This window comes from Myripristis murdjan, chromosome 7 (genome assembly GCF_902150065.1).
Source record: "Myripristis murdjan chromosome 7, fMyrMur1.1, whole genome shotgun sequence".
In the NCBI taxonomy this organism is placed as follows: Eukaryota; Metazoa; Chordata; class Actinopteri; order Holocentriformes; family Holocentridae; genus Myripristis; species Myripristis murdjan.
Window position 1 is genome coordinate 18,074,185 of NC_043986.1, and position 12,727 is coordinate 18,086,911.

A 12,727-nucleotide genomic window follows, 5' to 3' on the forward strand; every position below is an offset into this window, starting at 1 on the left:
CTTTGGTCTTTTATAATTGTGTACCGCCTCAAGCTAAAGGAGGCGATGTGCAATGTATGAGGCAGCTCCCATAAGTGTCATTTCAAGTGGATGGCATTCATACATGGAGGCAGTGATTTATTGTTCTACCTTATGCAAGAGATGCATGCAGTATTTTCTAACTGAATTAATTTCCACCTAATGAGTAAGAGAGATTAATCCATGTGCATGATGAATTGTGCACCAGCAAGAGGTCTAAGTAAACCCTTGTTTAAAATTTGTGAGTGCGCTTTGTGTGTGTATGTTTTCTGTGTTTTTAAAACTCCTGGAACGACCGCAGGGGAAGTTATCTGAAATAAATAGGTCTGCCCTCAGCCTCAGTCCTCCCCACCAGCTCCATATGGTAATGAGCTGTGTAAGATGAAGAAATTATGTTCTTTGCAACACAAACAGCACCGCACAGTTAATTCAAGAAGACCACCGGCATAATCTTACTCACATTTCACGTTTCATTGAAAAATTGACAACAGAATTTTGTGAGGTGTAAAGTTCATCTGAAAAATGCACATTTGTATTACCCTGATGTCAAAGATACTTTAAAGTGTGAGATGTGCAGATCACTCAGATAGTAAGTAACTGTGGTGTTATGTGACCAGCTGCCAGAGCATAAATGGGAGTGAATGAAGAAAGTAATGATGTAAGTATGTATGTATGTATCTATATATATATCTATCTATCTATACTCACATGCTAGTTTTCTGCTATAAGGATTGATGCTATTGTAGATTCCTGATGTCCGTCTGCAGTATTTTCAGTATCTCATTATCACTCTTATTCCCATAAAATGTGCTGACATTTAGGACTTGTGCCTCTCTCCCTGTCCTGAATAGTCTCAGCTGCTCACGACAGCACTGCACTTATTTTTAATTTTTCAAATGAAACCGTATCACGGTCAGAGAGGAGGTGAAGTGCGGCTTGTAGGTGTTGGGGTTGGAAATACAGCTCTTTTCATGCCGCACGCTGAACGTGGATATATTTGTAACCGTAGCCTGTGCTTTATAAATTGCCTATACAGCTGGACATACTCATCTCAAGACTATAGCAGTTGCTGCGGAAAAAAATGGTATAATCGTAGCAATTTAGTGAAGGGATTAAGGGGAGTGAAACAGTTGAGCTGCACACACTATACAGTGAATAATAAATGCCCTTGTTTGAGATTTCTTTATGTCTATTGAAAAGCATTTTTTTTTTTTTTGGTTTTGGTTTTAGATCTGGGCTTGTCTCTGGTTAGGAGGAAGACATCAAATGAGGCTTTGCAGATTTTTCTGGTACACAATCATGATTCTGAAGCTCATAACAAAACATGTAATTGCATTGGTAACACAAGTTATCGGAGCAAATAGCCTGTTTGTATATATTTCCAGGGACTTTACTGTAAAGATAATGAGCATCTCTCCAACCTGCATCTTTGTATTCACATACATGCATACGCATACACACACAAAGAATCGTTGTGACTCATTCACAGAGGCTATGAAAAAAAAAAAAAAAAACAAGTCTTGTCAATCACGATAAGACCCCTGATAAAATAGTTCATGCGGAGATCTATGCTATTGAGAAAGTCAGCTAATTAACAGACACAAAACAAGCGGTATTTTCACTATCAGATGTGCTGGTAAATCCTGCTGGCAAAGTAACACAGCAACCACAGCTGCACCCACTTATCATATAAGGCCAATGGACCATGGTGTTAGCCATCATAACAAAGGCCCAGTCACCCACTAATAGGGCCTCTAGAAGCTTCCAGGAATGTGTGGGTGGGAGGTCAGCACCTTTTGGTCAGTAGCTGCCAGTTGTAATACCTCTGGTCGTTATCACAACGAGACAAGCCTCTAATCAAGAGCAGGTATTTGCCACATCAATAAGGAGAAAAGCAGCAGGAATCATGGTTTTTCTCCGTGTTTGCCTTCATTTTTCTTACTTTTTTCCTCGGCTTTAAAGGCCAGATCTCTCTTTAACTACCTTAACCAGACTCATTTTGCTTGTCACATAACCCCAGCCACAAAAGACAGCCCGGGGAGAGAAAGCTCTAGTTACCAAGCTACCACACTCACATATTCCAGTGGTCACTTGTGCATTATCTGTCTATCTGTCACATTTCAGAGTGTGAATGGGCACTGAGCACACAGCAGCAGCTTTACAGAGACATAATTAGAAGGGAGCAGGTATGACAGATGGATTACAATCATAATTGAGAGTGTGGAGAGTCTATCGTCCTAGCTGCAGTGCACCTGCTTTGGATCTGGTATAAACAGCAGTGGAGCAAAGAATTTGTCTTCTCATATGGGGTGCCTGTAGAATTACAATACTTTTTTCTGCCTTCTTCTTAGCAGCTGATTCTGCCCACAGTGATAAAGAAAAGCACGAATAGCCGGATTTTATTCTTCTAAAACAGATGGTACAAAATGAGACACAGGGCCCGGCAGCTCAGTGACCTTCATGTTGCTAATCTAACATGGCCCCTACATTGATCTAACATTAACACCTCACCCCACTCAGAATATGCATGACTCCAAACAGGCTGGTGGTCTGCACGCTTTAGAACAAATCACCTTGACATGCAATTACCTCCTGCTCCAGAGTTATTTCTTTCCTGTGGAAACCTCGACCCTTTCATTTGTGTCTGGGAATTAAAGAGGTTTCCAGGTTAATTAATTTGACAGACAGACCGTATTGTGTCCAGTGTCAGCCCAAAAGGAAACCTTATTGCCACTTGTCCTGAAGGTTGACTTTTTATTGTTCTTTGATTCCCCGTTCTTCAAACGAGCACACAGTGCCAGCTCTGTAATTGACTTGAAGAAGACTGCATACACTTTCAAGCAGACATATTATTGAATGCCTGAAACAAAAGCTCTGGTCTCTCTTCGGAAGCCATAATTTATAGAGTGGGATGCTTTGAAATGTATTATATCCCAGGGATAAGGACGCCATGGCAGAGTGTGTTTGTTTGGTTCGGTTTATATTGAACGTAAGCTCTTCCAAGATGCATTCGCACTTCACCTGGATGCTTCCTTGGTTCTTCATTCCATGATGAAATTGAAATGAAATGTGTGTGCATGTGTGTGTGTGTGTGAGTGTGTGTCTGTGTGCAAAAGAGAGAAAGCAGAGAGAAAGAGAGAGGATCCAAACTGAAGTGTAATCTCAGTCTAAATCGTATAGCATCCCCAGGGGAAGGGCCCCTCTTCTTGGGGTTAGTCAGTGAATTAAATCACGGTGCGGGCCCCATTTTTCAAAAGTAACCTTTCCGTTGACAGTGTAAGTGGGAGTCAGGCTCCCACCACACAGTCCATGCAGTGGAATTAGTGTCGTGCGTTGCGACACCAGTCTCTCAGGGTGTCATTTGTAGGGGCTGCTGCTGCATTTTTCCAGGCCTGCCTGCCTGTCTCAGTGTGTTCATAGTGGAGGAGGCCATCTGCCTCTCTCCTTGCTCACTTCCCTCATTTCTCTCCTCAACAGTCTGTTCCCAGCAGCTCCTACACACACACTCTGCTCTCTAGGCTCAAACATCATGCATTAGGAAACAGTTTCATTCAATGTATTTCGGTGCATTTCTTGAGTTTTGGCCCCAATGTACGTGCAGCACATTTATGATGGAGCCACGGCACCCAAAATCGCATTATTCTGCCTGGAGTTGGACATGCACCATTTGTCTATTGAACGATATTTCTGCAATCAGTGCAGCTAACGTAGATAAATACAGTACATGCCAGGATTAGGCTTGAATTAATCGCCGTTCAAGTTAATTAATTAGAAATTTGTCCACCCATGCCTGTAATGTCAATAGGGCATGTTTCAATTAGAGCAACATAGCCCTTCCTAATCTTTTAATTGAACAGAGCCAAATTAGAGCAAGCATGTTCACAAAATGCATTTCTATGCCACATAATTTTTTACGATAAAGCATCTCTCAGAAGGCGCTGATGTTTATGACTCAGTGATCAAGCAACATGGCTGAGGCGCTCTATAATCCATTTACTATTCCCATTTAACGTTTCACAGTAATCTTGTGAACTCTATTGTTGGGTGTCACTGAGACAGAGTGCATATAGCGCCTGGGTCTGAAGTGGACAAATCATAGGGTTATTTGAAAATGAACTCTTATAAGATAATAACGTCTCTGTTGAGCACTCAGCGAGCACCGACTGTGACACTGTAACCTGGTGCATGAACACAGGAGTCATTAGTAGCACTAAGTCTCGACAAATTGAATATATTAAACATAAGATGGGATTTACGTCAGACTACATGCAGACTGCCTTGTTTTTATTTTATTTTACTAATAGCATAAAACTCCCTGGCTGCTTTGAATACATGCCTCCAATTCCAAATTATCATAATAAATCCACTTGTTTGTTAAAGCACCATCTGTGCAATTTAATAGTTTAGTGATGATGGTGTGTTGTTAGGATGGTGCAGGGCTGCTTGGTCCTGAAGGTGTAGTTATTTCTCGCCTGTGGTGTGCCACAGTGTGTGTGTGTGTGTGTGTGTGTGTGTGTGTGTGTGTGTGCGCGTGTGTGTGTGTGTGCGCGCGTGCACGCGTGTGTGTGCAGTGCAGAGGGTGGGGGCACAGGAAGAATCAGGAGTGTCTTCTGAAGAGGGGTTGCCTGGGAGACCAGCCTGAACCCTTCCAAATGTGTCTGTTACCCCCCTCCCATCCTCTCTCTCTCTCTCTCTCTCTCTCTCTCTCTCTCTCTCTCTCTCTCTCCCTCTCTTTCTTTCTTTCTCTCTAAAGGTGCATTAGTAATGAACCAAAAACTATTTCAGGAAAAGCACTTTTTAATGGATGGGTGAAGCCCTTCATATGCAGGAGCTGTGCTGTGTTTTCATAATGCCGGAGATTTTTATGTGTGTTTCATGTCTGCCATCACAACATCAAAAGACTCTGTGTGTGTGTGTGTGTGTGTGTGTGTGTGTGTGTGTGTGTGAGAGAGAGAGAGAGAGAGAGAGAGAGAGAGAGAGAGAGAGAGAGAGAGAATGTTGAGATTTCAGTGAACCCTCACTCTATTGAGTCCACACAGACTATTAAACCTAGTGTGTGTATTGTGTAAGAGGCAATCAGTAGAAAGAAGCAAATATATTTGTTTTGCTATTTATGGGAATAAGTCACATGCATGCACAACAACTCGACTGTTTCTTCATCTTGTTTACTTGTTCACATGAACTGAATCCAGCTGATCTCTGAGGATATTCAGAAAACTCCCTGGAAATCTTGTCGTGAAGTCATCCTACGTCTCTCTCTCTCTCTCTCTCTCTCTCTCTCTCTCTCTCTCTCTCTCTCTCTCTCTCTCTCTCTCTCCTCAGCCCGCTCAATGACGTCTCGAAAAGAAAGGGGGCTGAAAACTCCGCTCACACAGTGAATCCCTCGCTGTGACTCATTCATTTTGTGAAATGCGGCCGGTTGCGGAGACACAGAGAGCGCCGCTTTAATTAGTTGGATTTTCTTAATTCTCTGCTCTATGAACGCACATCCGAGCCTTGGAGTCGGTTTTTCTTTCTTTTCCTTTCTCTTTCTTTCTTTTTATTTATTTATTTATTTATTTCTGGGGGGAGGCTGTGCAGATGATACGGACCCCTGGGAGACCGAAACACCACAGCCGACTGAACCATCTCTGCGCTCCCATGGAGTTGGTCTGTGGAAGAAGAATGTCACCCACTTCTGCCGGTCCTAACATTTAACCATTCTTTTTGAGAGATGATCCCTGCTATTTATTGAATGTCACTGTGTAGAATTGCCTCTTTTTGCCTGATAAGACATGTCATTACTTAACAGTGGCTTCATTGTGTTGCTGTTCGCGCTTTGGATGGCATAAATGGACACAATTAGGCCAATCCATTTGCAGCCGCTGTTCTCGTGTGTAAACATCTAATTTTATTGATGTTTTCTGACAAATGGATATCGCCTCCTTTTCCGAGGAAACTGAATTGCCGTCAGGGTCTTTTCTATTCAACAAGCTGCACCGCTCACTCCTGGCGGCAGCGCGATGGGCGCAGTTTGTCTGAGCCATCTAATGCGTCTTGGTTTTTTAGCCCGGCTTGTTGAATCTCCTCCCTGGTGACAAGAATGGATTCCTATTAACAAACTTCCTCGCCTTTTCCGGTCCTAACATCGGCTGATTTCTAGACTCCTTCCTCCCTAAAAGTTCATCATGGCTCGTCCCAGCCTCTGTGTGAAGCTGAGCCCTGGCTTTATGTGGAGAGTGCTTTGGCTTATGAGGACTGTAGTAGATTTCGCGCTGCCTCAGGAGACTTATGCACCCCATTCAATACGGATAGAGGGGCACTTGACCCTGGGCGGACTCTTCCCGGTGCACGCCAGAGGGGCCGACGGCACGCCGTGTGGGGACATCAAAAAGGAGAATGGGATCCATCGGCTTGAGGCCATGATGTACGCTTTGGACCAAATCAACCAGGACGACCAACTCTTACCCAACATCACCTTAGGCGCTCGGGTGCTGGACACTTGTTCGAGGGATACCTATGCGCTGGAGCAATCTTTAACTTTTGTTCAAGCCCTGATAACCAAGGACACGTCAGACGTGAGGTGCACTAATGGGGAGCCACCGGTGTTTGTCAAGCCCGAAAAAGTGGTGGGAGTCATCGGAGCCTCGGCGAGTTCAGTATCGATTATGGTTGCCAACATCCTACGCCTCTTCCAGGCAAGTCTCTGAGTGTGTGGAATAGCTTCTTGGCGTGATACTAGAATATGTCTGATTGATAGGGTTGTTGACGCTAATGTAGCACATCAGCGCTGTCATGCGAAAATCTCGTAACTCCCATTTTGGTGCTGCTCAGTTTTTCGCTTCAGTCCTACATGCTCCCATATAGGATGGGGATATTCTGCAAACATCTGGCTCATGAAACGCTTTCAAAAATGACATCGGATAACCCCACGAACCTCTGAGCACAAGGCTGCTTTTCTTTGTTCCTGAAAAGTTGACGTTTGGGAGATACGAGGTTTTCACGCAACAGTGACGATTCTACGACACTTGTCGACCCTACTGGTAATAATCCCCTTTATAGTGAAGAGTTACAGTCAGTGATGCGCCTTTTCATTTCTACCCTCCCAGTGCCAGTAAGGAGAAAATGAAGCAGATGAGAGCAGGGGTGTAGTAAGCTGGATGAACATGATTTCCAGTCGGTTATTATCATAGGGTAACCCATTACAGACATAGTGATGTTTACTTCCAGTAAAACCTCTATTTCTGGGTTTGTTTCTTTGTTTGTTTTTTCCTCCCGCAAAACACATCCTATACTTACCTGTTTTAGGCTATATTAGTTTTATATTTATTATGATGCACAACAAATCAGCTTTAAAAGGTAGGCTACAGCTTAATTGTGCAAATAAAGAGGTAGGTGAAGTGAGTTTGAACGGGTTTACCCTCCACTACATCCCTGGTTGAGACAGCTGAGTGGGCTGTTGCGCATCCCTGGTGGTGCTGAAAGAACAGCTCCCGTCTTTTTCAGTTTCAGTCTCACCCTCTGGAGTCTGCAGGCTGGATGAGTAGGCATTGGCGGGCTGACACAATCACACCTAAGCACAACAACCCCCTTTTGTAAGAATAACAGGCCTGCTTCATGTGATTGCATGTGATTATAGGAGCCTCTTGTACAGCAGGCTGCAAGCGTTTTCATGGATTTTTTTTATTTTATTTTATTTTATTTTATATATTTTATTTATTTTTTGTTTGTGTGAACCTGAGGCCTTGATATGCAGTTGAATTGGCTTTCTTTTATCCACGGGGAGCCTCTTCAAAATGAGCTTGTTCTAAACTCTTTGCTGCTCTAATTGAGTTTGGTGGGTGCAAGTTAATGAAGGGAATTTGCATCACTAATTTCAAAATGAGTTTGCGTTCTAAAGTGGGGTTTAAGTGAACATCACCACTCCTGTTCTTTGAGACTCGGCAGCCCATGAATGGTGTTGGCCCACTGTTGGTGCTGCAGTGGAACAAGAAACCCAGGAGAGCACCAGTACAGCAGATTAATTATTTAAGACACATCTTCATAGCAAAATATCTAATTACTTGAAATACCATGTGGACATTTTTTTGTTGTTGCTCCAAACATTTAGACATCTAAACAGCTTTCTTCATGTGAAGGCAGTGCTGTTAAAGCCAAGGAGGGCCATCAAAGCTACAGTGTTGGCACTAATGATATGTGGTTACAGATTGTAAGTTGCAGTCACAATGCCATTTTTGTGTGTGTTTTTCCCTGATCAATTAAACAAACCATGTCCCTTGCCCTAAGTAGCTGTTTAACTGAGGCTATAAGGCCATCAAAGTACTTAACATGCTTTTAGCCCCACCCTTTACTTACACACACACACACACACACACACATGCATACACACACATACACAGAGGCTTTTTTTTTTTTTTTTTTTTTTTTTTTTTTTTTTTACAGCAGATGAATCCTTAGCAGACCACTCCAGTCATTCTCTGGGGTTTTGTGGCTCCACTGGCTGGACAATTAGACTGATGGTCCCCACCACAACCCTGATCTTGGCTTTGGTTACTCACTCTTTGTATGCAGCGGTGAGAAGAGAAAAAAAAAATTATAAGTTGCCAATTGAATTTGGCAGCCTGTCACAGATACGTTTTGAACCTTTGTCCCGTTGCCAGCTATTTGTTTCAGAAGGTGCAGTTTCTTTTTTTAGGTGAGCTGCCTGACATTAACATGTAAGCATTTGTAAAAGTCAGAGGGTGGGAGGGGAGGAGAGAGATGATTCCCTAATTCCCTTTCTCCTTTCCTCTTCACCCCAGGTGCGCCAGCATGTCTGTAAGCGTCAAGCTGTGGGAGTGTAGGTGTCGTCCATGCGCACTGTGGCTCAGGAGCGCTGGCGTCATAATAAAGCTTGGGGAATCAGTGGATTGACAGCACTTGTCATACAGCTGCAGTTGCACAGGCAGCCACTTTGCATTTATGCTGATTTCCCCCAATGTGCCACAGTATAGCTGTAATGACTAATTTTGATCACCACAGTCAAATCTGCCCACCTGAGGGAAGATAAATTTACTAGTCTGACTTTCAGCCTTTTCAAATTCAGATGATGTGGTCCATGTCAGCAAAGCTTTTTTTTTCCTTTCTTGTTTTGCTGTTGTACCAGTGGTGGTGATGGTAATGATGAACAATGATTGTATTGATTATAGTGATGATGAATTAGATATGAGTCTGAGTGATCAATACATACCAGAGCTGAGAGCTCCTCAACCATTTACACTCATTAGTCTTACAGCTTCTGATTAGTGTGTGGTAGCACTAGCACCTTTCTGAGATTGTTGTCAAGTCCAGTCTGTTAAGGATCAAATGAATTTCATCAGTGGCTTCGTGAAAGTGCCTGTTCAGACATGATTGAAAAAGCAATGCACTTTTTTCCCCCTCTAATATAAAAAATAAAGAGGCAACAAATGGGCTCTGTACATCAATTCCCCTGTCTAAGACATTTCAGATTCTATTTGATTATCTGACTGCTTTATTACCAAGCAATAAGACTGGCTTTCAAGTTGAATGTCTTTCTTTACAGTTCAAGTCTTTGGACAAAGACATCAACCTTAAATGTCCTCTTTGTCTATTTGAGGCTTTGTTCTCTGTGCATATCATCAGGTCATTTTGTGTCTCACCCCTGTGATAAATGAATCCTCAGGGAAACTAAATAGTGATTGTAGGTTTTATTGCCAGACACTAAATATCATGGCTGTCTATTCAGGACATGAGTGGCTGCTGAACTGTTAATGTTGGGAAATTGACATGAAGGATAGATTTTTCTGAGGACCCAGGAGTGTTGATCAATACTGTTGCCATGGTGAGGCCGATTTGCTCCTAAGATGTTTTTATTTCACTGCCTTTCACGCTGTGTTGGAAATGAGAAGCAAGAATGCCACGGGAGAGAAAAAAAACAATCAGCCGAACTTTTTGAATTATTACCCAGTGCAATGTTGTTTTGCACCTTTGAGAAATCATCGTATACCTGCTCTGCTTGTGCGCACACCGTCGTTCTTGGGGAGGAGGGTTTTACAGCTGAAAGGCCTAGGCAACATTGTCCATTTGTAACTCCTGGCCTCTTGAATGAATCATGAAATTGATTTTTATCCAGATGACATTTACATCAGTCGCTTCTCCTTTCTCAAAGACTGAGGCAAAACTTTGTATTGAATGCAGGTGAACTCTGTCTTGTCCCTCTGTCTGGGGACACAGCCCCTTCAGACTAGCTGTCTAACTGAGGCATTGATGTCCTCTGCTCTCATACCCTGACAGGCCTGCCTCATTTTTTTATCTCTCCTTTTTTCAGAGAATCATCACTGTGATTGATTTGAGGGAGATTGAAGCCTTGTGGTGTGATCTATTCAGCTGACAGTGGTAAAGACAGGCTCCTGAGGAGTAGGAAGGCTATGCGTTACATACCAGCCGCTGAAACTGGTGCCAAATGTCACAGGTTAAATATGTCTGCTTCTCCCTAACACATTCGCCATTTGTATACTCATATGTGCAACCACACGGATCAATTAAACACATCTCTAGCACCATGCTTAACCCACTGGTTTATACAGTGGATATGTCAAGTATATATGAATAAACACAACCCTTACTGGGGGTATGAAAACACAGCCCTCTTGTGGATAGTTTTTCTCCCATACCAGTAGTCGTGGTTCTTTTTTTCCTCTCCATAGCTCACCTTAGTAATTATCTTTTATTATAATACGACACCTTGTGCAAGTTTTTCTATAAGATGTGTAAAACCTAGATAAAAACGATCATTTAATTTTTTTTTCAACTGAAATGACACATTTCTCCAAGTTAACATCCATGCTTTTGAAATCGCTAACGCGGCCATCTAAACCCTTGATCAGGTTACAAAACATTTTCATTTTCATTGTTTTCCGTATCATTTTCCCCAAAGAGAACCATCCAAACCAAGGTCGATGCTCTCAAAATAGCTCACCTCATTGTTTGATTTAAAAACTGCATATAAAACATACAGTATTCTCCTGCCTGACAGAAATGAAAGAGGTGATGATGAGTCATTAGTGACAACAGTATACATTTTTCTGCTTTCTTTTGAAGCATATTACCTCTTTACTGTATCACACATAGATGAATAGAAGTATGGCATATATGATATTACTAAATAAATAAATAAATAACAAGCCTATTACATGTGACCCTATGAAATATTGCATATTATTGTAATTCTAAAATTGTGTGGAACAGGCATTTTTCTCACTATAAAGGAAGGCATTTCATCAGCAAGTTATGGATAAAATTCCATTAAATTAGGTTACACCGAAAAGATTTGTGGAATTCTCTAATAAAAGTGTTTTACTGTTAGTATTCCTGTGTGGCTGTAGCTGAATATATTATCTAGTCCAGTGGTTCTCAATACACGGTCCCTGGGACGCAGAGCGCTACTGGTTTTCATTCTAGTCAGCTAATAGTGAACTGATTTAGACCTGGGATATAAAAGTGTATGCAATTAACTGCAATTAGCCACTTGGTAGGGTGGAAAATCAGCAGTGCTCTAAATTCTGCGGACCAGGATGGAGTGCAACTGCTCAGTTGCACTCCATCCTGTCAGTAGACGATGATGTGTTGTCATGGCGGTATTTGATTTCTATAAAGCTGTTGTCTGAAAGGAAAGCTGCACTTCATTTTTTTTTTTTTTTTTTTTTTGCAAAATGAGAGTGTGTTGTCGGTGTCAGCTGTTTTGAGAGCATCAACCTTACGCCAGAGAAATGTGTCAAATCAGTCGAGGCAAAACTGTGTTCAGAGCTGCACGGGCAACAATTAAGCAGAAAATCATGCTCTGTTAGTGTACAAAAAGGTGTCAGCATGATTCAGCATGATTTATACATATTTTCTCCTCTTCTCGGTGAAGAGCATTGCAATCAAGAGATGTACTGTGGAGCAGGGATGTGTGCAGACACAGGACACAGTGCATCGGTTACTGATGCAATATTAATATAATAAATAAAATATCTCAGTCATTGTTGCTGGTGGTACAAGGTCATTAGGTCAGGAGCCTGCCACAGGGAGAACGACTAACCGTGTAACCGTGTAAGTCTAGTGTTTGGTCATGGCTATTCCCTCAGGGCTGTGGGAAGGTGCACTTTATTATTCAGCTACATAATAGTGTGCTACATATATGCGAATACATGTTTGTAAATGAAAACATGCCCTGCACAGTCTAACCACATGCTCCATTTGTTCTCCCTTGCCTGCTTTGTTTCTGTGCGCTCAGTGTGCTTCCAGCTGGCAAACATAGATTCAGTGCCTTTTTAGTAAGGTGTCATCCTTCATTTATGCACATTTATTTACACACACATGTGTTTTTGTGTATGCAGTGGGGTGTCAGTGTCGGGGAGCAGTCTGCTGGGATGCTTGTGGAAGCGTTGTTGACTCTCCCTGTTGGGTCATTACCCCTATTTTCTGTCTACATTCAGGGTAAGAGGGCACCTGCTTAAAAGCTTAACTCTGCTCATGCTGGGGGCAGACCAGACTTTTTTTTTTTTTTTTCAAACTTTATTGCCAGTTGGACTGTAAAATGCGACAGGGATAGCACTCTTAGACGTGGCTGGGAGTTTTGTGCGGTGTATCTGGCGAGCAGAAGGAGCTAGAGAAGAGGAAACCCCATTACGTCCAATCCTCTTATGGGGATGAGCGCAGAAGTGTGAGGAGGACTGTGCTGGCTGGTGGA

At 42.5% G+C, this 12,727-nt stretch overlaps 1 protein-coding gene across 1 annotated transcript in view; it reads left to right on the forward strand.

The window, feature by feature from the left end:
* Positions 1-6,185: 6,185 nt before the first annotated feature.
* LOC115361898 (metabotropic glutamate receptor 7-like) overlaps positions 6,186-12,727 on the forward strand; it is a 56,962-nt gene continuing 50,420 nt past the window's right edge. The window contains exon 1 of the mRNA XM_030055596.1: positions 6,186-6,695. Coding sequence (XP_029911456.1) covers positions 6,186-6,695 — 510 coding nt within the window. The remainder of the gene's footprint in view (positions 6,696-12,727) is intronic.